Below are 26,194 nucleotides of genomic sequence, written 5' to 3' on the forward strand. Positions count from 1 at the left end.
TACTTACTCACAAGATATAAAGAAAACATTACCTCTTAATTTTTGAAAGTGGTCAACCCTTTTTTTGGGGGGTCAACTCTTGCTAACGTCATTTTAAAGCGACTTTAAACAGGAAGACACCTCCTTTCTCTAGATAGCTCTGGGAAAACACACACGTGTGAAACAGCAAAAAGGGTTTAAATTATAATATATATTGTGGTGGAATGGCTGCTAGATAAAGTTACATTATTGAAGTTATTGCCCACAGCTAATTTTTTGGCCCTTTCAACATTTGAACAATGGCTCTGTTCCTTATTAATAGGTATGTTCACTCTTTGTTGTTCGCTAACGTTAGCTAGCTTCCTTAGTTCTTGATTGATATAGTCAGCTAGCTATGAAGTGTTTATAAAGTGAAATTAAAGTGTGTTTATTGGGGACCTGAAACCAAGTACATTGAAGACTATGCTTTTCACAGATACCTTGGGGATGAAGGAGATGATGGCTCGAGCAACGAATCTCGAGCCAAAGCGTTGTTGGCTAAGCTTCAGAGGAAGGCCAAAGTCAAGGAGCAACAGAGCTTGTCATGTCAAGAAGAATACCAGTCAAAAACAACAGTTGAGAGTGACGGGGGCACCTCGGTGAAGAAGAAAAGAAAAAACAAGGGAGGCAACCTCGATGAGACAAAACACCCAAAGAAGAGGAAAGAGCAAGTTAACCAGGATGTGTCCCCACCAGACCCCGAAGAACTTTCCGAGGGTGATAATGCACGAAAGAAGAAGGATACGAAAAAGATGCAACTGACAGAAGAGGAAAAAGGTGTGTATCTATTTTATATCACACATTTACAGTTGAAATGGTATAACATTCATAAGAATTAATTTTATATTAGTGTTCCTTATTGTCTTTGCTTCTCCTTAGATGGGATGAAGCAGACATCTGTCCACAATAAGAATAGAAACCTGCAAGAGGCTGCTGCTGCTGCTGTCAAAGCAGAGTTGCTAAAAAATGATGATGAAATGGTGGAGAAAATTCAGACTGACCAGTCAATACAAGACACAGAAACAAGTAGCTCTCAGACTGGTTTCACCATACTGGGAGGATTTGAGAAAAAGATTATTCAAAAGGTTTGGTGTATTGCACTAGCGCGTTGATATAACTTGTAGTGGGAAATGTCTTTACAGTATGTTCATGATACATTTTATATATTTAATATGTTAGGTACAAAGAGTCCTGCCCAAGTGGCTTGCTGAACCAGATGTAATCCAGAGAGACATTACAAGCAACCTAGTCCCCATCAGTGACGTCCCGGGAATTTGTACTAAACTCCAACGGAAACTTGAGAGGAATGGAATTTATCACCTCTTTCCAGGTTAGCAGGCATGAAGGATTGAAAGTTGAAATCTGTTTTGGTATCACAATGTGGGAGGGGAAAGTACTCAACTTCTGTTGTTTTCCATTTGCAGTACAAGTGGAGGTCATCCCAGCCATTTTAGAGAGTGTCTCTCATGGTCTATTGATTGGAAGAGGGGGCTACAAACCCAGAGACATTTGTGTGTCTGCTCCAACGGGGAGTGGCAAGACTCTGGCATTTGTCATACCTGTTATTCAGGTATGAATTAAACCATTAACTATATATAATATATATATAATGTTTTTTTCATTAGATAAGTCATACTTTTCTATTTTTTTGTCATTAGGCACTGATGGAGAGAGTTGTATGTGAAGTCCGGGTTTTGGCAGTGTTGCCCACCAAAGAGCTTGCACAGCAGGTAACTAGGGTCAAACCTTCAATCTCCATGATGGAGATAACTTGTGATTATTTTGGTTAGCTGAGCTTGAAAAATGTTTAAATGTTTTCTCAAACAGGTTTGCAAAGTATTCAGTTCATATGCGGAGGGCAACAGCTTGAAAGTGGTCATGCTTGCTGGTCAAAAGTCCTTTGCCGCCGAGCAGGCATCGCTCTCCGAAAACAGGTAAAGACACATCAAGGTCTTTCTTCCTTGGTGGATAATAAATTATTATATTTGTTTAAGCTTAGTTTCCTTTCATTCAAAATAGTATTTTTTGCATAAATAACACCATAATTTTAAATAGAAAATCGATCTGAAAGAAATACACATTTTGCTTGCTTTGCAGAGGCGGAATAAGCCACAGTTTGGCAGACATTGTTGTCGCAACCCCTGGGAGACTAGTTGATCACATCAATAAGAATGATGGTTTCAGTTTGGAACACCTCCGCTTCCTTGTGAGTCACTAATACTAGTACAATGTCATTTGTATTTTTGTGGGTGTTATGACTAACAGTATTTCAATAAAGGATTCATATTTCATGATGGTCAATATCAAACCTCTGCAGATTATTGATGAGGCAGACCGGATGATTGACAGCATGCACCAGTCTTGGCTCAGTCTGGTGACCAAGGCAGTTTACAGACCCAGGAGAGTTTCTGAAGCAGTCACAATCTTCAAGAGGACAGAGCCTGCACCTATCACAGCAGCGAGGTAAGACCTCACTTCTCAGCATTCTTTCAGACAGTACTGGAAAATGCAGGACTGGCAACTATGTGGTTTGTTAGTGAGAATACAAACTGTTCTGCACCTATGGGTTGTGTGCGTTCATACATTATTCTAGGGTATATGCATTTCAGTGATGTAATACATCTGTTTTTACTTTGTGACAGCTTGTCACCACCGCAGATGCCTCTGCAGAAGCTCCTGTTCTCAGCCACACTGACTCAGAATCCAGAGAAGTTGCAGCAGCTAGGCCTGCATCAGCCCAGACTCTTCAGCTCTGTCCACAGTCAGTCAACGACCAACCCTAGGTCTCAAGAGAGGTTTAACTTCCCACAGGGCCTGACAGTAAGTTACAAAACATCCCAATTTAAAAAATATATATAATTTATCCTATATTCCAGAGCATTGTGCCATTGTGGTCTCTTTTCTAGGAATACTATGTGCCCTGCACTCTGAGTAAGAAGCCCCTCCTCATCCTTCATTTCATATTGCGCCTGAAGTTTAGTCCCATTCTGTGCTTCACCAATTCCAGAGAAGCCGTTCACAGGTTGGTGAATCTTCACTGGTTTTCTCCTTACTGCATTATTGGATGAAGATTACATGTCCACAGCAATTTGATTTTGCTCTCTGTTCTCTGACAGACTGTACCTGCTAGTGCAGCTTTTTGGTGGAGTGCAGGCAGCTGAGTTCTCCTCACGACTCTCCCCCAATGAGAGGAAGAGAACCCTCAAGGAATTTGAACAGGGAAAGATCCAACTGTAAGTATGAGTGTCTGTTAGCGGATAATTGAATATCCTATTTTCTTAGCCATTCTTTGCCAAATATATATATATACATTTTTTTCTGTTCAAGTTTGATCAGCACTGATGCTGCTGCCAGAGGCATTGACATCAACGGGGTGAAATGTGTTGTGAACTACGATGCACCACAGTTCATCAGGACTTACATTCACCGGTAAGCTAGCTTGTTTTATTTGACTGTTACACTTGTAACTGCATAGGTTGAATTGTATTTGTTGTAGCTTTTGTATGCAATGTTCATACAACAAAATAGGAAAACGTGTTGTAACAACATTTAGTTTGTCAATGTAAAGTACTACAAGGGATACTTCAATGTATGCAATGTTCTTTTGCCTTTCTCTGCAACAACTTTTTGTTGGCACAGGGTTGGCAGAACTGCAAGAGCGGGAAAATCTGGACTGGCCTTCACATTTCTTTTGGGGATACAGGTGAGATGGATGTATTTTTCAAACATAAGACACAAAGAGCAATGAAAATATGTCAATGTGTGGCCAAGGCTGGAATGATAGCATTGCAGAAAAGCAGTATTCTGTCAATTTCATTGCTCCTGCATAAAAAAAATGCACATTTCTATTTAAATAAATTTGAGTTTTGTTTAGTTGTGATTAAACTGCCAGACAAGTTTTAATAGCTATAAAATTGCTGCTTTAGTTATAGATCTACAGTTCTTGTATGCTAATTCTGGTTGATGTTGGTCATTGCTATTCTATAGGAGAATCAATTTCTGAAGATGGTGAAGGATGCAGGCAGCCCTGGGATCCACAAACAGATAGTCATGCCTGGGAATCTGAAGAGCATGGAACCCCACTATCAACAGACACTACTGGAGTTGGGGAATACCATAAAGGTAGTGTAGTAGACTCAGATCACTGAAATTCAAACAAATGACGTGAGGACAACTGTTGTCTGTTGCTCTAGCATTATCATCATCATAGTTGCAAGTTGTCATTACTTTTAACAGTACATCTTTTTATTTATTTTTCCCAGGGTGAAAAGGCCAAGAAGCGCGTCTAACACTGTGACTTGAGTCAATATACTGTAAGATTGTTCCTTCTCTTGTGACAGGCAAAACCAGTGGTCAGCATGCACACAATATTTAGTTCCAGGTGCAGACTTTTGTATGAAATGTTTGTTTTTCTCAAATAAATATGGGACATGTCAATTAATCTTTGTTTTTGATTAAACAATCCATTGGCTAGATGTTAAACACTGCTGAGCATTGCAAGCAGAGTTCACATGGCCCACTGTGAACAATGACCTGTTGCAAAATGATAGGCCCATGATGTCAATCCCCAGCACATTTGTTTCCTTGGAAGTTGTGGGACTGTATGTTTTTGGTTTCACATTGGTTGTGGGAACAAAGCCATAAGCTTCCTGACTGGTAAAAATGTTTTTTAAACGTTCTGAGAACAGAAGTGAAAAATCACCTGTTTTAAAAAGGTTTATTTTTAGGTTGCAGGGAACATTTTACTTTGGTTCCTTGAAAGTTTTCCTGGGAGGTTTTGTTGATTCTCTGAAAAAAGAAATTCTACATTTTGATGACTTTCACTCAATGCAAGTGGTCATGACTTTAACACTGCTAGCTTATTTGGGGTTAACTTTTTTGAACTACAAGCACTGTTAAAATGCATGGAAATTCATTTCCTTGGGCACTAATCATGCAGACATTTCTTTCTTATTGTGACAAGGCATCAGTGAGATACAAACCTATCATCTTTTGTTTTCTATCCATGGAATTAGTCCACCAGGAAGGAGCTAGCATGCCATGTTCTTTTTAGTTTATTCAAACAGACCCCATTTTATAGGAACCAAGCGCTCATTATGATCAGGTGTGGCCAATTAGTGGGCGTGGCCAACACACTTAACAAGATAAAGGACAGTTTTGTTGGTGCTGAGACTGGATTTAAGTTTTCAAATAACATTCTTAGAATGTTCTCTGAATATTACTCAAAGTTTCTTGTGTTTTTTATGGAAAGTTTTCTTAATGTTCTTAGATCAATTTGAGAACACAGCTTTAAATAGAACCATGAGGAAACCTGTGTGAAATGTTATGCTGAAGTACTGAAATTCCAGCAGAATTTTTTTTTTTAACATTCTCTGAACTTTTGAGAACATGTCCCAATGTCGAACCAGTTGGAGAACGTTCCTAGAACATTCCCAACATTGAAATGAAATGTAACCAATGTTTGACCTTTTTTTTTTTGTATAGTTCCTTAAATGTGCTGAGAATATTCCAAAGCCAAGCAACTATCCTGCACCATTCACAGAAAGTGAAGGAAAGGTTGTATGCAAATAACATAGGCCAACCACACTCTCACCAAGCTCTAAGAAACATGGTTCTCAGAACGTTATGTGCTACCTGGGTAGGGACTTAAAAACAAAAATCCATTCTTCTCATTAATAGGAAATCACAAAAGGCCAAAATACTGAATTATTTCCTTTTATCCTGCCATTAGTTTAAACAGCACTGATCTGATTTCCCAAACACCATTGCGGTATTAGGAGAGATTCTTCTCACTGTTATTGCTGACCTGAACTGCACATGATGTATGTTTGAAGGGTCCCTTGTAGTACTTTACATTGACAAACTATACATCTTTTGTTTTTACTTATAGTTGTATGTAGCCATAATGTTGTTACAACACATGTTTTCCTATTTTGTTGTGACGCTATTTGTAGATACTGTGGGCAGACGCCTGCTATAGGCTACAACTGCGAAATTAGTCATTACATTTTTTATGTTTTAACCAGATTAGGGAGGCTACTTTTTCTTACTTATGAAAATTCGTCATGAGTAAGGTAGCTTTTGTAAATAATTATAGATCGTTCATAAATCAGAGTATGTTGAACTTCTTTCAATAAATGCGACCGATTCTTATACAGTGAAATTCTCTCTCAATTCAAAGGGCTTTATTGACATGGGAAACATGTTTACCTTGCCAAAGAAAGTGAAATAGATCACACAATTTAGATAAAAAAGTAACAGTAAACATTACACTTAAAGTTTCAAAGGAATAGAGACATTTCAAATGCCGCTATGTCTCTCTCCCTCTCTTTTCGCGAGGGTGCATGCATGTGTATGTAGAGAGCGAGAAGGCGCAAGGTGTTGCAGTTGCACTTGGTTGTGCAATCCGACACGCCTGAACGGAATTGTTTATTGCGCATAGCCAGTATTTCCATTTTTTTGCCGCGTACGGGTGAAGTCACTACCAGTCCAGTAGGCTATTTAGGGATGAGTACATTGTGCTCTTCCGCGGATATATTGAACTGTTGGAACTGCTGACGTTCTAACTTGTCTTTTATTCTGATTTAAAGTATTATTGTCAGTGATGTATACATTTAAGAGCATCTCTTGAAACTCACGAGGCAATTCATGCAATATTTTTCAGTTTTCTATTGGTAGAGCAGGCGTGTGTTGAATGAAAGGAGTTAAATTCATTATTTGGACAGTTCCATGGTGCTGAAAGGATTGCTCATATTTCACTAAGCAGCAATGGGTAAGTGACCACCAATGAAACCCATAAAGATACATATTTCTATTTCATGAAAGTTTATGGTGCTTTGAAGCTTTGTTACATAAAACTCCTTGATGCTTGCTTTTCTTATGCAGTGTACAACCAGTATTGCATTATATAGGGTTTATAATGAGGGGTAGTTTGGCTGCTCTAAAACCCAACAAAAGATTGGTCACTGAGTAATATACCTGCCCTTTTATATATTTATGAATATGCATTATACATTATTGAGCTCATAAGTGGTATGAAATGTGAAAGTTATTCAGTGTATGTTCTGTTTCTATGCATTTATGTCTTAGAAAGACCCATCACCCATAGTTGATAGGATTTTCACTTCACAGAATGCCACAAAAAAATAAAAATCTGCCTGAAATATCAATCTGTCATGGACATTGCACAGTGACAGGGCACACATGCTGAAATGGAGGTGTGCTTTGGTAGCCCCATGCACTCAAATCTCTTCTCATCTACAGGTTCCCTAGTTTGGGATAGGCATCTTTCATGTCTTCTTCTCCTGTCATCTTTTCTTCTGCTGTTCAGCAAGGGGGAGAGGATGTGCCCAGCAAGTTGTCGCTGTGAAGGGAAGATTGTTTATTGCGAGTCTGGCATCTTTCAAGATATCCCAGAAAACATCTCTACTGGATGTCAGGGTCTGTCCCTGCGCTACAACAGCCTACTGACTCTGCTGCCTTACCAATTCGCTCATCTCAACCAGCTCATCTGGCTTTACCTGGACCACAATTCCATCACTGCCATAGATAGCTTAGCCTTTCAGGGTGTGCGTAGGCTCAAAGAACTGATTCTCAGCTCTAACATAATTACACTTCTACAAAATAAGACTTTCAATGCTGTACCAAACCTGCGTAATCTTGATTTGTCCTACAACCAGCTACAGTCTCTGCAGCCAGGTCATTTCTATGGTCTGCGTAAGCTCCAAAACCTTCACCTACAATCCAATGGTCTCAACAGGATACCTGTACGCACTTTCCTGGAGTGTCGCAACCTGGAGTTCCTGGACCTGGGTTACAATCACCTACGCACCCTTACCCGCACCACCTTCTTGGGGCTGTTCAAGTTGAAAGAGCTTCATCTGGAGCATAATCAATTTTCAAGGATACAGTTTTTTATTTTTCCACGCCTTAACAATCTACAGGTCCTCTACTTGCAATGGAACCGCATACGAGCCATCAATCAGGGCCTGCCTTGGATCTGGCATACGCTGCAAAAATTAGACCTCTCAGGAAATGACATCCAGATCTTGGACCCAGCTGTTTTCCAGTGTATGCCAAACTTACAGATACTCAATCTTGAATCCAACAAGCTGAGCAACGTGTCTCAGGACACGGTTTCAGCCTGGGTCTCCCTCACCACCATCAGCCTGGTGGGTAACGCCTGGGACTGCAGCCCTACTATCTGCCCCCTGGTGACCTGGCTGAAGAACTTCAGAGGCTCAAAGGACATCAACATGATATGCAGCAGCCCCAAGTCAGTTCAGGGAGACAGAGTAATCGACATAGTGAGGAACTACACAATATGTGTGGACATATCAGTTGTAGACCAAACCACAGCTATGATCATGAGGCAAACCACAGCCTTAGTTGTGGACACCAAAAAGCCCACCACACCTCTCTCTAACACGACCACAATAACCCAAGGTCTACCTGCATCAACTGTACAAAGACTCACTCCACAACCTGTCTCTCCCATTGTGACAGAAAAAGACACAACAGAGTCCATACTCATGACCTCCATCTCTCCAGAATCCTCCTCATTTTTCCCAGAACTAGAGTTTGAGCATATGGCCTTCCATAAAATCATTGCAGGCAGTGTAGCCCTATTTCTGTCTGTGTCATTGATCCTGCTGGTAATTTATGTCTCGTGGAGGCGCTACCCCAATAGCATGAGGCAGCTGCAGCAGCACTCAGTCAACCACAAGCGCAGAAAAAAGGCCCGGAAGCAGGAGCTTAACCTTAACTCTCAGTTGCAAGAGTATTATTTGACTTACCATTCAAACTCTGAGACCATGGATGCATTGGTAAATGAGACAAGGGCCTGCCCCTGCACGATTTCAGGATCCAGAGAATGTGAGGTATGATCTGTCAAGTCCATCTGAAAAACGCACTCTGCCTGGGGGTCAGAGCTAAATGTTTTCCATAGGGATGCACTGTACAGATCACTGTGTGCATGGTGACTGACAACTTACATCCTCTGTTTGACTCTTGTTATTGTTGTTTTAAATTAACGTTATCACATTAAGAACAAATTGATTGAATGAATTAATCCTGTTTGTGAATATAAACCTACTTTCTTTCAGCAGGAAAATAATCCTGCAGCAACAGGAAATTTGTAGATTATAATTAATGGCCATTTTTGTAGGGGTTGATACATTTTTCCTTAGGGCAAATCAAGTTTTAAGCTAGTAATAATAAACGTTAGAAGCTTTTTAAGCCTTGAATACACTAGAAATGTGCATTTCCTGCAGTGCAGGAAAATTCTCAGCAACAAAAGAGGGATCAAATTGAGATGGCACATCTGTATCTGCTGTTGATTACAGATTACCCCACTTTTCACATTTCTTATCCTTGAGTAATATTGAGATCTTCGTGTTAATACTTGTATACAAGTAACTGATAGACTTTATGTGTAGTATTTTCCAATATTTAGCTCTTGTTTGTTTTATGGAATTATGGTAACTGTATGTGAAATTGAATTATGTCATTAAACTTGTGAATGGTAGTTGCTAAATAATGGGTGTCATAAACATGATTACATTATTTTGTCCTGTTTTTAGTCTTCTTACTGGCATTACAGGCTTTCTATTGAGGCACTTCACCATGACATAAAACATGGTGTAACAAGACAATTTCAAATTTTATGAAAAATGCATAAACGTTTTTATCCTGTCTGATCCAGCACCTGGGACAAATGTTTTATGGATGTGTGGGGTATACCAGCCCACTAAGGCTATGACAAATGTTTTATGGATGTGTGGGGTATACCAGCCCACTAAGGCTATGACAAATGTTTTATGGATGTGTGGGGTATACCAGCCCACTAAGGCTATGACAAATGCAGCCATGCAGGATTCACAGGGTAGAGTTCTACCTAGGCTCTATGGAAGTCTATATTTCCATTTAGATTGTATTTACATTTCACATTACAGATTTTTTTGTCCTTATCCTTATAATAGTTGCTAATTGTTCCAGAGCACTATAGCTGTCTGAATATTTGCTTCTCTCAGGCTTTTAAAGCATGTGTTCGTTTATGATCTCAATGACATTGAAATGTTTGCTTCAAGATGCAGAATCACTGAATTGCATTCACTTGATCACTATTATGCTTTTAACAGAGGTCTTAGTTTAAGGGAATATTTATTTCCCCAGATCACACGTGTTCTCAAGGATAGGTGCTATGTATCTAAAAGAGTGAATATCATATATTCTACAAATAGTCCAAATAGGTGATATTTGGCTAAACTACTACTTATGAGGAGAACACTCATACTTCCTCTGGGGCAGCTTGATATTGTCTAAAAATGGGGCCGCACTCTTTTAAAGTAGCGTGGGCCAAATCACTCCTAGCTGTGGAAGCAGTTTAATTAAATGTCTTGCTCATTATGATTTTTAGACCAAAACAATTGTTGTACAGGAAATGGCTATGTTTATTAATTGCATGTTTTTGATTCAGCTGCGTAAGAACTCATAGGGAAGCAGGCGTGCTTTTTGTGGAATATTAGATATGGATTAAGGATGGAGTTATAAAATGTTCACTGTAAAAATTGCCATAACTATTCACCATTGCTTGTATATGTACAGAAGTACAGTACCAGTCAAAAGTTTGGACACACCTACTCATTCAAGGGTTTTTCTTTATTTTTACTATTTTCTATGTTGTATAATAATAGTGAAGACCTCAAAACTATGAAATAACACATATGGAATCATGTAGTCACCAAAAAAGTGTTAAACAAATCAAAATATATTTTATATTTGAGATTCTTCAAAGTAGCCACCCTTAGCCTTGATGACAGCTTTGCACACTCTTGGCATTCTCTCAATCAGCTTCATGAGGTAGTCACCTGGAATGCATTTCAATTAACAGGTGTGCCTTCTTAAAAGTGAATTTGTGGAATTTCTTTCCTTAATGCGTTTGAGCCAATCAGTTGTGTTGTGACAAGGTAGGGGTGGTATACAGAAGATAGCCCAATTTGGTAAATGACCAAGTCTATATTATGGCAAGAACAACTCAAATAAGCATGGAGAAATGACAGTCCATCATTACTTAAGACATGAATGTCAGTCATGCAGAAAATTTCAAGAACTTTTAAAGGTTCTTCAAGTACAATTGGAAAAACCATCAAGCTCAATGATGAAACTGGCTCTCATGAGGACCGCCACAGGAAAGGAAGACCCAGCGTTACCTCTGCTGCAGAGGATAAGTTCATTAGAGTTACCAGCCTCAGATTGCAGCCCAAATAAATGCTTCACAGAGTTCAAGTAACAGACACATCTCAATATCAACTGTTCAGAGGAGACTGCATGAATCAGGCCTTCATGGTCAAATTGCTAAAAAGAAACCACTACTAAAGGACACCAATAAGAAAAGGAGACTTGCTTGGGCCAAGAAACATGAGCAATGGACATTAGACCAGTAGAAATCTGTCCATTGGTCTTATGAGTCAAAATTGAGATTTTTGGTTCCAACCGCAGTGTCTTTGTGAGACACAGAGTAGGTGAACAGATGATCTCTGCATGTGATGTTCCCACCATGAAACATGGAGGAGGAGGTGTGATGGTGTTTTGCTGGTGACACTGTCTGTGATTTATTTAGAATTTGAGGCACACTTAACCAGCATGGCTACCACAGCATTCTGCAGCGATACGCCATCCCATCTGGTTTGCGCTTAGTGGATATCACAACTTCCACCAAAGTAATTTCCTCTCCTTGTTCGGGCGGTGTTCGGCGGTCGGCGTCACCGGTCTTCTAGCCATCGTCGATCCACTTTTAATTTTCCATTTGTTTTGTCTTGTTTTCCTACACACCTGGTTTCCATTTCCCTCATTAAGTGTTGTGTATTTAACCCTCTGTTCTCCCCATGTTCTTGTGTGGAATTGTTTGTTTGTAAGTGCTTGTGCACTATGTTACTGGTGCGCGTCGGGTTTTGTACCCATGTTCTTTTTTTATTGCCGTTGGTTTTGAAATTAAACTGCTTTTGAAATTATTTCTGCTCTCCTGCGTCTGACTTCACTGCCACCAGTTCCGCAACCCTTACAGTGGGACTATACTTTGTTTTTCAACAGGACAATGACCCAAAACACACCTCCAGGCTGTGTAAGGGCTATTTGACCAAGAAGGAGAGTGATGGAGTGCTGCATTACAAGACCTAGCCTCCACAATCACCTGACCTCAACCCAATTAAGATGGTTTGGGATGAGTTGGACCGCAAAGTGAAGGAAAAGCAGCCAACGAGTGCTCAGCATATGTGGGCACTCCTACAAGACTGTTGGAAAAGCATTCCTCATGAAGCTGGTTGAGAGAATACCAAGAGTGAGCAAAGCTGTCATCAAGGCAAAGGGTGGCTACTTTGAAGAATCTAAAATACATTTGTTTAACTTTTTGGGGGTTTCTACATGATTCAAAATGTGTTATTTCATAGTTTTGATGTCTTCACTGTTATTCTACAATGTAGAAAATAGTAAAAATAAAGAAAAACCCTTGAATAAGTAGGTCTGTCCAAACTTTTGACTGGTGCTGTATGTTGCGTAGCTATATGAGTTGGGACAATGACAATATCAGATACTGTAATAGTAAAAACGAAGCGTGAATGGACATACTGGTTGTCAACTTATGTTTACGCAGAGTAGGCATTGTATGCCAGTACACCAATTTGACTGAACCATTCATATTACAGATACTGTCATCTGCACTATAGAAAGAAACTGTAAGACTGAGTAACTTGGCAACATGCCCCTCCATTACCATTCACTGTATTCTGTGATTGTCCTCTTTTCTCTCCCTCTACTGGCAAATGCCTAAGTTAGCTCTCTCCATGCTGTGTCTGTTTGTGTTGGTGTGGGAGGGCCATGTGTTCCTGCTGTGTAACAGGCAAGGGAAAGAACAGGGGCAACAGCCACTCAGCAAACATGGTCCCAAGGGTCAGGTCACTTTTGCGATTAGAAAAATGCCACCCACCTCCATCTGTCTTCCCCTCTCCTCCTCCCTCCCTAGTCAACTCCATACGGTCAACTCCCTCAACAGAAAGGAAAATAAATTAAAGTGGGCAAGGAGGCATGTGTTAAGCCAGACAGGATTAGGGGAATTTGGTGCTAGCGTTCAAAAGCTATTTATATCGGTGAGCTATCCTACCTAATCAAAAAGGGGTGGAATTCAGTCACAGTCTTCAATTGAGGATAATAATCCACTGTGTATTATCATCCTTCTACTGGTCCAAACTAGAAACATGTCATTTCTCAGACTTGGAGACTCTCCTCATGTGTGTTGTTGTGTATAGGCTGGTATAAACAGCTACTTGACAGCTTGGTGTGTATCGAGTGTAATATTCATAATGATCACTGCTCTTGAGGCCAATAGAGAAAGTTATAACGATCTAACCACAGCTTACTCATACTAAACAGCATGTCTATACATAAACGCCATATAGTGAAATATGGCAGGAGGGTGATGTGTCCATGGCCATCATGTGATGTAAAGTGAATGCAAACAAACATTGATAATGGTTGATGTCCATTTGATTTCAAAAGGATTTATGTGCCCCATCACTTATTTCACTTTCTCAGCATGAGTCATGACGAGGAGGTACTGCTGGCAGCAAGATTTATATACCCATTTATTATGCTTTCAGCTGCTGCATTTATGATGAATTCCTGTTTGGAATACAAATGTGCCTTCGTATGTGTAGAAAAGAGCAATGTTGTAATTATGTGCATTTTAATCTGCCTATTTAAAATTCTGATAGATGAAACATGGTTTACATTGTCTTGAAAACTCCAGATGGTTATAGCACTGTATGGCTGCTGTATCTGGGAAAGGAGGCAGTGAGAGAGCAATCCGAGGTTCATGAGTTAGGTGTTTTACTGTAGATGGGAAACAGTAATTGATGCACAGTTAACCTATGCTAGCTATGATTTCTAATTTTAGTAAACTACAGTATGTGCTTAAATTATCCAGGCTGTACTGCAATACGCCTATATAGATCTTTCCTTCTTCTTTGTATTACTGATTGTGTAGAGCTGGTGTTGAACATGTCAAATTAATTACCCTAGACAATACCCTGCTAAAAGGCAGAATTTATTGTCTTAAGTGTCAAAAACATTCATTCACAGCCTCCAACTTGTGAATCCAAAATGTTATAGATAGAGCTTTGAATTTACACTTGGGGCAAATGCATTTTGATAGGCTATTAGTAAATAGAGAATTGTATTTTTAGAAAGGGAAAACAATTGTATTTCTCAATAACTGAGTAAGATTAACATTCCATTGCATGTTGTGGTATACTCTGGCCGATATATCTTTCCTTCCAGACCTACCCATACTGCAATATTCTTAACACTCGCTGCAGATGACATGACAATTAGCATTCATAGTACTGCTTGTAATTAATGTAACATTGCCTAAACACTATGTCCATTCCAGAGGACTCCGAATGCCTACACGGAACCAGTACAGGCCCAAACCTACTCTGTCCTTCATTTTAAACTGTACTACATAGATTCCAATGTCCTCATTAAATCATTTGGCAGAAAATCAGTCAACGTGTCCAATGTTTCATATTAGGAACTAATGTCGGACTACCATAGGATCTCTGGAGTTTGGAATTGTTTTAATTTATTTTATTAACCTCTGTTTAATGGGGGTTTCATAATGCATGGAGCAACATCATGCCTCCTGGTCACCTCTGTGGCATTCACCACTCCAGAGGTTGGAAATGAACATTCTCCACTGACGCACTATATGTTCAGCACAGAAGCCCTGGTTCTGGTCCAGTGGATCTTCATCTCCAGCACAGCTTTTGCTGTTTGATGTTTCTTTTTGAGTTGGGCCAAGCATTGTTTTTGGTTGTGGTTGTTATTTTTTTACGTGTTAATGGGATCTCAAGTGAACAGGACACCCTGATTCAGTCCTACAGCCTCGCCTTCTCTCGCATCTCGTTATGAACTGTGTATTGTTCGGGACGGCAGGTAGCCTGGTGGTTAGATCGTTGGACTAGTAACCGAAAGGTTGCAAGATTGAATCCCCAAGCTGACAAGGTAAAAATCTGTTGTTCTGCCCCTGAACAAGGCAGTTAATAATCTCTTAAGGATCAGACACTTTTTTCCAATTTCTGCCTAAAATGACATACCCACATTTAACTGCCTATAGCTCAGGACCAGAAGCAAGGATATGCATATTCTTGATACCATTTGAAAGGAAAAACTTTGGAGTTTGCGGAAATGTGAAATGAATGTAGGAGAATATAACACATTCGATCTGGTAAAAGATAATACAAACAAACATGCGTTATCTTTTATTTATTTTTTCATCATCTTTGAAACGCAAGAGAAAGGCCATACATTGAGATATAATTATAGTTGTAATTTAGATGTTGTCCACAAGATAGCAGCAGTCTGTGTGCAAAGTTTCAGACTGATCCAGTGAAAAATTACATCACTACACAATATTTTGTTTCAAGTCTGCCAGGAGTTTGTCCAAATGTGCCAAATTGGTCAACTTATAAATTTTCAAGTACATAACTATAGAGAACATACAAAAATGCTATGGTAATAAAAAAATGGAAGTTTGCACACTCCCAGGAATGTCATACATGATGGATAATTAGCTTCCCTACAGAAAATACACTAACCTTCACACATCTAGATGGCCGGGCGGGGTGGGTGTGGAAACAGAGACAGCAGTGGGGTCAAACTGTAGAACCCAGTTCCTACATTTGAATATAAAAATTTCAAACAAAACTACACTAAATTTAGATTAACAAGAATTTAAGCTTTCTACTCTTATAAGACATGTCTATGTCCCGGAAAGTTGGCTGTTGTTTACAACGTCATTCTAGTCACATTATTGCATATTGAGCAACAACTGTCCCGGTTTAGGGACACCGATAAATTCTTCAATGTCATGTTGTCCAGTGCCAAATTTTCCTAAAGGAAACTCTGAAATGGCATATTGTTTTTTAAGATTTTAGAATATTCACATGAAAATGTTTTGCCAATTGGATAGAAACCTAGCTGTAGACACCCTAAAGACTCTGGCAGACACCCTAAAGACACTAGTCCAGTGTCACTTTGATTATGTCTGCACATCATGGTTCACCAGCAGCCCCAAACATCTAAAGAATAAGCTACCAGCCAAACAAGCTTGTAAGAATATTACTTAAACTCCCCCCTGATACTCCTCTGGAGATTGAAAATGTTTTTGTGTCTATCACTGTAATGTGATTATATCTCTGTAATTCTCTTTGTATTTTATGTTTAAAAAAATAGGGACCACAATGGAAATTACAGTTGAAGTCAGAAGTTTACATACACCTTAGCCAAATACACTTAAACTCAGTTTTTCACAATTCCTGACAATTAATCCTAGTAAAAATTCCCTGTCTTAGGTCATTTAGGATCGCCACTTTATTTTAAGAATGTGAAATGTCAGAATAATAGTAGAGAGATTGATTTATTTCAGCTTCTATTTCTTTCATAACATTCCCAGTGGGTCAGAAGTTTACATACACTCAATTAGTATTTGATAGCATTGCCTTTAAATTGTTTAACTTGAGTCAAACTTTTCGGGTAGCCTTCCACAAGCTTCCCACAATAAGTTGGGTGCATTTTGGCCCATTCCTCCTGACAGAGCTGGTGTAACTGAGTCAGGTTTGTAGGCCTCCTTGCTTGCACACACTTTTTCAGTTCTGCCCACAAATTCTATAGGTTTGAGGTCAGGGCTTTGTGATGGCCACTCCAATACCTTGACTTTGTTGTCCTTAAGCCATTTTGACACAACTTTGGAAGTATGCTTGGGGTCATTGTCCATTTGGAAGACCCATTTGCGACCAAGCTTCAACTTCCTGACTGATGTCTTGAGATGTTGCTTCAATATATCCACATCATTTTCCTTCCAAATGATGCCATGTATTTTGTGAAGTGCCCCAGTCCCTGAGGCAGCAAAGCACCCCTACAACATGATGCTGCCACCCCCGGGCTTCACGGTTGGGATGATGTTCTTTGGCTTGCAAGCATCACCCTTTTTCCTTCAAACATAACGATGGTCATTATGGACAAACAGTTCAATTTTTGTTTCATGAGACCAGAGGACATTTCTCCAAAAAGTACAATCTTTGTCCCCATGTGCAGTTGCAAACCGTAGTCTGGCGTTTTTATGGCGGTTTTGGAGCAGTGGCTTCTTCCTTGCTGAGCGGCCTTTCAGGTTATGTCGATATAGGACTCGTTTTACTGTGGATATAGATACTTTTGTACCTGTTTCCTCCAGCGTCTTCACAAGGTCCTTTGCTGTTGTTCTGGGATTGATTTTCACTTTTCACACCAAAGTACGTTCATCTCTAGGAGACAGAACGCGTCTCCTTCCTGAACGGTACGATGGCTGCGTGGTCCCATGGTGTTTATACTTGCGTACTATTGTTGGTACAGATGAACGTGGTACCTTCAGGCGTTTGGAAATTGCTCCCAAGGATGAACCAGATTTGTGGAGGTCTACAATTCTTTTTCTGAGGTCTTATTTCTTTTGATTTTCACATGATGTCAAGCAAAGAGGCACTGAATTTGAAGGTAGGCCTTGAAATACATCCACAAATACACCTCCAATTGACTCAAATGATGTCAATTAGCCTATCAGAAGCTTCTAAAGCCATAACATAATTTTCTGGAATTTTCCAAGCTGTTTAAAGGCACAGTCAACTTAGACTTCTGACCCACTGGAATTGTGATACAGTGAATTATAAGTGAAATAGTCTGTCTGTAAACAATTGTTGGAGAAATTACTTTTGTCATGCACAAAGTAGATGTCCAAACCGACTTGCCAAAACTATAGTTTGTGAACAAGAAATTTGTGGAGTGGTTGAAAAACCAGATTTAATGACTCCAAGTGTATGTAAACTTCCGACTTCAACTGTCGTGGCTGACTTTATTGTGCAATCATAGTCACTTTAAAAAAGATTTGTGTATATACAGTATGGATTTATTTTAGCTGACAAATAAAATCAATCATTCAATCCAAACTGTGCAGCGGCCAATTGATGAATGGAAAGAGACAGCTGTTACAAAACACCAAAGAGTTTAATGACATTTGGAGCTTGTCAAGCCAAGCCTTCAGAACTGAGTACAAGGTAGGGAGGGATCTATTTTATGTTTGTCGAGCTTGACATAGTCTATGTATTGTGGTGTTGGAAACGCAAACAGTACAAGGGGAGGGTCATGTGAGAATATTTTTAACGTTGGGGCACCTTGAGTTGGACCAGCCCCTCCTCCCAGTACATTTCCATCTGTCCCTACGTGATGTAATGTTGCATGGCTTTCAGAGACTGGCCTGCAACAGCCTCCACTCCTCACCAATCTCACAAATTGCACTTGGATGTTTAAAAAATTGCAGAAAAAAGACTCTCCTGTGGCTGTCTTCACTGTTTAAAGATGGATTGATGTGATTTGTGGCTCTGATGATGTTGGGTACAGGGTTGATTGATTACCATGCTGGTTGATGATGGGTGAATTAGGTAGAGAGAGGGGGATATAAGCCAATGGACTAAATTGGTCAGGGCTGAGGATAACATAAAATTATGCAGCATCGATCTACAGGGAATGCATTCACTTGATCACACTTTGGCTTCAGAACAGGATATTGGCCATTAGGAATTCTCAAAGTGCTTGCTAGAGCAATGCCGTCATATCTGTGCATATTAATTAGAATGAATAACAACAAAAATGTAGTAACTTATCAGATGCTGCATCAAACATGACTAGAATTTAGATGGGATTGTACACATCCCCGTAGACTCTCTCTCTGGTTATTTTTTCTCTATATGTACTACATATGTGTCTCTCTCTTTAAATCACATTCTCTCTCTCTCACACACACACACAGTGTGTGTGTGTGTGTGTGTGTGTGTGTGTGTGTGTGTGTGTGTGTGTGTGTTTGTGTGTGTGTGTGTGTGTGTGTGTGTGTGTGTGTGTGTGTGTGTGTGTGTGTGTGTGTGTGTGTGTGTGTGTGTGTGTGTGTGTGTGTGTGTGTGTGTGTGTGTGCGTGTGCATGTGAATGACTCTGACTCTCATGAGAGCAGGTGTTTAACTGCCCCAGTCTTTCCCCCTGGTGTAACATAGCTCTCGGACAACAGATTGTTGTGTGCTGAACAGCATGTGACAGGACAGAATGAGCATAGAGGGAGGGCACAGCACTTCAGCACAACAGTTCAACACAGGACTTAAATTACTTATTATCAATACTTTTAAAACTGAAGCATTATACAGCAAATGGGTGATAGTATTATAGTGCATGAATGTGTGTGTGTTGCTGTGTTGTTGCCTGCACTGTGTTTCTATGGCATGGAGATTCCTGTTCACAGCATCTGCCTGGACATCCTATCCTTTGTTAATTGTCCTAACAGGCCTAACAGATGAAAAGCAGCCAAAATGAAGCCAAAGTGAATTTGTCCACCAGCCAAGCCTCTGATAACACCATCTATCTTAGTACATTTTACAGGGGGGGCCCTAATGACACTGCATGGTAGCAAACAAGCCACCTTGACAGATGTCGAAATTACAAGTAAACAACCTAACAGGGGAAGCAAACAAATTACCAAACTGGAGAAGCCGGGGAGGCTGCAGAAACATGGGCCTTGCCAACAGCCATACCTAAATAGCATGGCAGCGTGAGTCACGGTGTGTCAATGTCAGAGAGGCAGTTAAGCACATATATTTGTCTTTTTAAGGTGGGACGTCACTGCGACGAGGAGGGAGCTCCTTGCCAGGGGGCTGCAGTCAATCACTGCCTCAATGGCTTACGTGACTAGAATTCTGCACACTCAGGCTTGCTCATATCTGTGTATTCAAACCCTCTCAATTAAATGTAACCTCTGGCAGCGATGATTTGTTTTTCGAGATATTCCTTTTCCTGTGAGTTGCAAATTGGCATTATCAAGGGACCACTTTACTGCCCTAATTATAAGCTAGTCCCGGGAGCCTTTTTACATACAATTATGCTCTAATATACACAGAAGCAGCATCATTGTCTTGTAGGCTGTCTATCATCATCACTCTCACCTCAACCTTCTCCCCGTGGAGCTAATTCTCCTGCATGATGACAGTTGTCTCCTTTCCAGCCATGGTGACTCATTTTGTGCCCCCACACTGTGTGGTATCCATGTGGCCACATTATAAAACCAATTATCAGCAGCCAAGTACAAGCTCAGGGCTCCTTTCCCTCTCCGTGACTTCTTTATCTCAGAGGCACAGACAGCTGCAGCAAAGGGGAGCATTGCATATTAAACCCAGGACCAGCTGTACACAGCATAGTATGACAGGGACAGGAATGCTGAAGTAAACAACATGGAACAATAAGCCTCTATAGATGGTGGATTACTAGTCACTGCTCTAGACACACTAATCCTGATCATGTTGATATCCAGTTGGCTTTCACAATCACAAAGTATGTGTACTTCAGTATCAGTCATCATCTGTGCCTATTCAAGTCTTTTCATAAAGGTCACTGGATCTGATTTGAGGACTGATCATAAACTTTAGAGTGGCATTCCCTGCCACAATGCAGGGGGGAAGTGGGAAATTAAGTCGTTCCTCCTCCACAGCCACTAAAATATCAGACCTGATATTGTTGTCTTAACTCCTCCTAACACGTTCTCCCCTTCATTCTAAGGTGTTCTCTTTAAATTATTTAAGTCTATTGTTCCCTCTCCCTGATGCTCCTGATTGAGGATAAGGAAGAGGAGGGGGTGAGTAGAGGAAAGAAGGTGAAGGCAGGGTATGTAGAGGAGAAGGAGAGTTTAGGCTTCTTCTGAACGATACAAACTATTTCGCAACATGTAATGCTTGTTGTTGATTGATGTATTTTGAAGGATAATCTCATTGCACCTATGTATTCAGCTATGCCAGGAGAATTTAACAAGATAGGACAAGGTACATTGAATTAGGGGCTAAAATACAAATAGTGTTTATCTGTGCCAATAAATTGCTTCCTTTGTGTTTTAAGGACTGCATGGACATCGATTGAGTTGTTTTTATCTCATCAGATGAGATTACTCTGAGCTTTACCCAGAATATGTGCCAAGCCTTATCCTCCCCAGACAAGTCACGAAGGACAGAAATTGGAAAGTTGTGGTAATTTGGAATAAGTAAAAGTCCCATACCATATGGACCACTCCATTCTCCCCTATGGATAGTTTTTCACTTCACTGGCCTGGTTCTGCATCTATTCAGGATGGTTATATCTTACAGACCTCTAGTCTATTTGCCCTCTAAAAATGTTTACCTCACACAACTTCATCAATATTTATTTATTAAATCATCAAAGATGGCAGTGAACAAAAATGCAAGAACCTTACTATTGTTCATGCATTTTATGTTCCATCCCTTTTTGTGTAAGAACAGTATTTCAACGTTCAACCGCATGGTTGTAAAAATCAACACCCATCATAAGCATACAGTATGCAATATGTTCACCAGACATGATGACCTCTGACAAAAGAGCTCTGCCTTGAAATTAGTTGCCAATATTTATCTTTCTCTTCTTCTATTTCTACACACATCAAAATAAACACAAAAACAACACAAACATGCATTCACACACACACACACGCACTCACGCATGCACGCACAGACACACACACACACACACACACACACACACACACACACACACACACACACACACACACACACACACACACACACACACACACACACACACACACACACACACACATTGCCTCCAGCTACAGTATTTCAGCTGAGATGGTGGACACCATAATCCAAGAGGGTATGCTTAGTCTGCCAAAGGCACTATAGTTTGGCAGAGAGGGAGGGTCCATGGAGATTGTAGTCTCCCAAGCCCTGGAGAAGAGAAGGGGAAGAATGTAAGGGCTGCCACTTTCTGATAAACAACTTCACATGACTTTCTCCAACTGTTTTAAGCTCACATTTCCAAGATACAAAATACCATGGCTGTCCATTTCCAAGATACAAAATATCACAGATTTAAGGGAGTATGTTGAAAAGTGGACGGTTTATTAATCATGTAAAATGTTTGGCTCAGTAATAAGTACATTCCTCTTTACTTCTCGTTTACAAAAGGCATTTGGTTTCCTATTTCTAGCTAAAATGTTCTGTTTGTCATCGACCACTGCCAACTAATGTGGGACATCTGGCAACAACTGAATATGAAAGTGGCTCTATGTTATTGACTGCAGCTCATGTTGCATAATGTAGAACTGTTTATGCTCCAACACAAACTAAATCATTCATATGTATCCATAGTCTTCTTGTTATTGTAATTGAGAATAGAGAAATCTATTTTATTCCAAACTAAATATTAAATATTTGAAACATTATAAAACTGTCACTTGCTTTTCAGGGGTGTCTAAAGAATTATAAAATGAGGATATTTATTTTCTTTAATAACTCTTTTGTGTATTCTCAATCTATTCTGTTGTGCTGTATAATTACTTTCAGTGTGTAGACAATATACGACAAAATTAATGAAGGCAATTTTCATCAAGAGTAATTACAATTTTCTAAATCAATTTATCATTTTGTTGAGTCTAGTCCTCCATGCTTGGTTGACAGGGCTTCCAAATGTGTGAATATTTACTGGATGGATTTTAGATTTGTACCATTATGGTAATCCCAACAAAACAAACTAAAAATAACTGAAATGTTACATAATTACAAATTAAGAATAATTTGAATAGAACAATGTTGAGTAAGGTGCCCTACTATTTTATAAAATTTTACATCCATGTAAATAAAGGATATTACAGTGTAAATTCCATATTATACAGAGCTTGCTTTAAACTTTGAGTACAGTGGCTTGCAAAAGTATTCACTCCCCTTGGCATTTTTCCTATTTTGTTGCCTTACAACCTGGAAATAAAATGGATTTTTTGGGGGGGTTTGTATCATTTGATTTACACAACATGCCTACCACTTTGAAGATGCAAAATATTTTTTCTTGTGAAACAAACAAGGAATAAGACAAAAAAGAAAAGAAAACTTGAGCGTGCATAACTATTCACCCCCCCCCCCCCCCCCCCCCCCCCCCCCCCAAAGTCAATACTTTGTAGAGCCACCTTTTGCAGCAATTACAGCTGCAAGTCTTTTGGGTATGTCTCTATTAGCTTGGCACATCTCGCCACTGGGATTTTTTCCCATTCTTCAAGGCAAAACTGCTCCAGCTCCTTCAAGTTGGATGGGTTCCACTGGTGTACAGCAATCTTTAAGTCATACCACAGATTCTCAATTGGATTGAGGTCTAGCTCATTCCAACACATTTAAACCACTCGAGTGTTGCTTTAGCAGTATGCTTAGGGTCATTGTCCTGCTGGAAGGTGAACCTCCATCCCAGTCTCAAATCTCTGAAAGACTGAAACAGGTTTCCCTCAAGAATCTCCCTGTATTTAGCCCCATCCATCATTCCAACAAATTCTGACCAGTTTCAAAGTCCATGTCGATGAAAAGCATCCTCACAGCATGATGCTGCCACCACCATGCTTCACTGTGGGGATGGTGTTCTCGGGGTGATGAGAGGTGTTGGATTTGCACCAGACATAGCATTTTCCTTGATGCCAAAAAGCCACATCTGACCAGAGTACCTTCTTTCATATGTTTGGGGAGTCTCCCACATCCATTCTGGTGAACACCTAACGTGTTTGCTTATTTTTTTCTTTAAGCAATTTTTTCTGGCCACTCTTCTGTAAAGCCCAGCTCTGTGGAGTGTACGGCTTAAAGTGGTCCTATGGACAGATACTCCAATCTCCGCTGTGGAGCTTTGCAGCTCCTTCAGGGTTATCTTTGGTCTCTTTGTTGCCTCTCTGAATAATGTCCTCCTTGCCTGGTCTGTGAGTTTTGGTGGGCGTCCCTCTCTTGGCAGGTTTATTGTGGTGCCATATTCTTTCCATTTTTAATAATGGATTTAATGGTGCTCCGTGGGATGTTCAAAGTTTCTGATATTTTTTTATAACCCAACCCTGATCTGTACTTCTCCACAACTTTGTCCCTAACCTGTTTGCAGAGCTCCTTGGTCTTCATGGTTCCGCTTGCTTGGTGGTGCCCCTTGCTTAGTGGTGTTGCAGACTCTGGGGCCTTTCAGAACAGATGTTTTTATACTGAGATCATGTGACAGATCATGTGACACTTACATTGTACACAGGTGGACTTTATTGAACTAATTATGTAATTGTTTTCACCAGATCTTATTTAGGGGCTTCATAGCAAAGGGAGTGAATACACATTCATGCATCACTTTTGCATTTGACATTTATTTTAATTTTTTGAAGCAAGTAATTTTTTTCATTTCACTTCACCAATTTGGACTATTTTGTGTACTGTATGTCCATTACATGAAATCCAAATAAAAAAAATAATAAAAAAATTTACAGAACATTTTAGAAATTTAACAGACATCCATATATATTTCGATCCAGCGTCACCAATAAATGAGGGATGTTGGCCAAATGAGCCACATTTACATGCCCTTAAAAACAGCCTATAACAAAAACACTATTCCTTGTGTAGCATATGCAAAACTGTATAGCCATTTCTTTTTGGGGGGGGGGGGGGGGTCGGCTAATTTCCTAAAACAATAATTGTCCACTTGACGGTTCAGCTGTCAGAGATTAACATACTAAATGTTCCAGCGCATTGCATGCAAAGGCCTTAGGTGTCCAATGTATTTGTGCCACCCATTAATGAGAAACCTATGTCAAGTATAGACCATATTGTGTGCAATACAGGTTATAGAAAAGAGCAGAAGCTCTGATCTATCCATTTAGACCCCAGTCCTACCTACCTACCTACAGGTTATGGACAATTTGCTCTTTTAGTATTTCTCCAGTAGGTTTCCTCAAGGAGAAAGTATTCTATGTCAAAGATAATAAAACAAAAACACTATAGTAAGTTATACAGCAATCAATCAAATGTACTTATAAAGCCCTTTTTACATCAGCAGATGTCACAAAGTGCAATATGTTTTTTATTTCACCTTTATTTAACCAGGTAGGCTAGCTGAGAACAAGTTCTCATTTACAACTGCGACCTGGCCAAGATAAAGCACAGCAGTTCGACACATACAACAACACAGAGTTACACATGGAATAAACAAACATACAGTCAATAATACAGTAGAAAAAATAAAAATCTATATACAGTGAGTGCAAATGAGGTAAGATAAGGGAGGTAAAAGGCAATAAATAGGCCATGGTGGCGAAGAAATTACAGTATAGCAATTAGACACTGGAATGGTAGATGTGCAGAAGATTAAAAACATGTTTTTAAAAAAATATATTAGAAACCCAGCCTAAAACCGCAAACATCAAGCAATGCAGATGTAGAAGCACGGTGGCTAGGAACAACTCCCTAGGAAGGCAGGAACCTAGGAAGAAACCTAAAGAGGAACCAGGCTCTGAGGGGTGGCCAGTCCTCTTCTAGCTGTCCCTGGTGGAGATTATAAGAGTACATGGCCATTTAAGGCCAGATTGTTCTTCAAGATGTTGAAAAGTTCATAGATGACCAGCAGGGTCATATAATATTCAGTGCGAGACAGCTGGTGCGGTAGAGAGAGAGAGTAGAAAACAGCAGGGTAGCACGTCCGTTGAACAAGTCAGGGTTCCCTAGCTGCAGGCAGACCAGTTGAAACTGAAGCAGCAGCACGACCAGGTGGAGTCATCAGGCCAGATAGTCCGGAGGCATGATCCTAGGGCTCAGGTCCTCCGGGAGAGGAGGGAGAGAGAATTAGAGGGAGCATACTTAAATTCACACAGGACACCAGATAAGACAGGAAAATTACACCAGATATAATAGACTGACCCTAGCCCCCCGGCACATAGACTATTGCAGCATAGATACTGGAGACTGAGACGGGTGGGTTGGGGGACACTGTGGCCCCGTACGGCGATACCCCCGGACAGAGCCAACCAGGCAGGATATAACCCCACGTACTTTGTCAAAGCACAGCCCCCACACAACTAGAGGAATATCAACAGACCACCAAGATACTAGCCTGAGACAAGGCTGAGTATAGCCCACAAAGATCTCCTCCACCGCACGAGCCCGAAGGGGCGCAAAACCAGACAGGAAGATCACTTCTGTGACTCAACCCACTCAAGTTACGCACCCCTCCTAGGGATGGCATGGAAGAGCACTAGTA

The 26,194-nt window shown here is 40.2% G+C and overlaps 2 protein-coding genes across 2 annotated transcripts; both read left to right on the forward strand.

Moving 5' to 3' along the window:
- The first annotated feature begins 123 nt into the window (after positions 1 to 123).
- Positions 124 to 4,459, forward strand: ddx51 (DEAD (Asp-Glu-Ala-Asp) box polypeptide 51). Its single transcript, XM_039013429.1, has 16 exons — positions 124 to 301; positions 455 to 795; positions 898 to 1,103; positions 1,198 to 1,348; positions 1,443 to 1,588; positions 1,677 to 1,748; positions 1,846 to 1,952; positions 2,116 to 2,224; positions 2,336 to 2,481; positions 2,661 to 2,838; positions 2,925 to 3,040; positions 3,135 to 3,251; positions 3,346 to 3,447; positions 3,658 to 3,721; positions 4,006 to 4,140; positions 4,281 to 4,459. The coding sequence occupies exons 1-16, from the start codon at positions 279 to 281 to the stop codon at positions 4,305 to 4,307; spliced, it is 2,040 nt and encodes a 679-aa protein (XP_038869357.1). The 5' UTR covers positions 124 to 278; the 3' UTR covers positions 4,308 to 4,459.
- Positions 4,460 to 5,474: 1,015 nt separating this feature from the next.
- LOC120063209 (leucine-rich repeat transmembrane neuronal protein 4-like) lies at positions 5,475 to 9,479 on the forward strand. The gene has a single exon (XM_039013430.1). It carries the CDS (start codon positions 7,230 to 7,232, stop codon positions 8,901 to 8,903), a length of 1,674 nt encoding a protein of 557 aa, XP_038869358.1. The 5' UTR covers positions 5,475 to 7,229; the 3' UTR covers positions 8,904 to 9,479.
- The last annotated feature ends 16,715 nt before the right edge of the window (positions 9,480 to 26,194 follow it).

This window comes from Salvelinus namaycush, chromosome 18, assembly GCF_016432855.1.
Source record: "Salvelinus namaycush isolate Seneca chromosome 18, SaNama_1.0, whole genome shotgun sequence".
Lineage (NCBI taxonomy): Eukaryota > Metazoa > Chordata > Actinopteri > Salmoniformes > Salmonidae > Salvelinus > Salvelinus namaycush.

Bases quoted from the DNA above. Each gene is read 5' to 3' on its own strand.
- ddx51 (XM_039013429.1), top strand. From the start codon at position 279: ATGGCTCTGTTCCTTATTAATAG. The intron at 2,839-2,924 runs GTAAGTTACAAA...TCTCTTTTCTAG, and splicing joins ACTTCCCACAGGGCCTGACA to GAATACTATGTGCCCTGCAC. The intron at 3,041-3,134 runs GTTGGTGAATCT...GTTCTCTGACAG, and splicing joins TCCAGAGAAGCCGTTCACAG to ACTGTACCTGCTAGTGCAGC.
- LOC120063209 (XM_039013430.1), top strand. From the start codon at position 7,230: ATGGAGGTGTGCTTTGGTAGCCCCATGCACTCAAATCTCTTCTCATCT.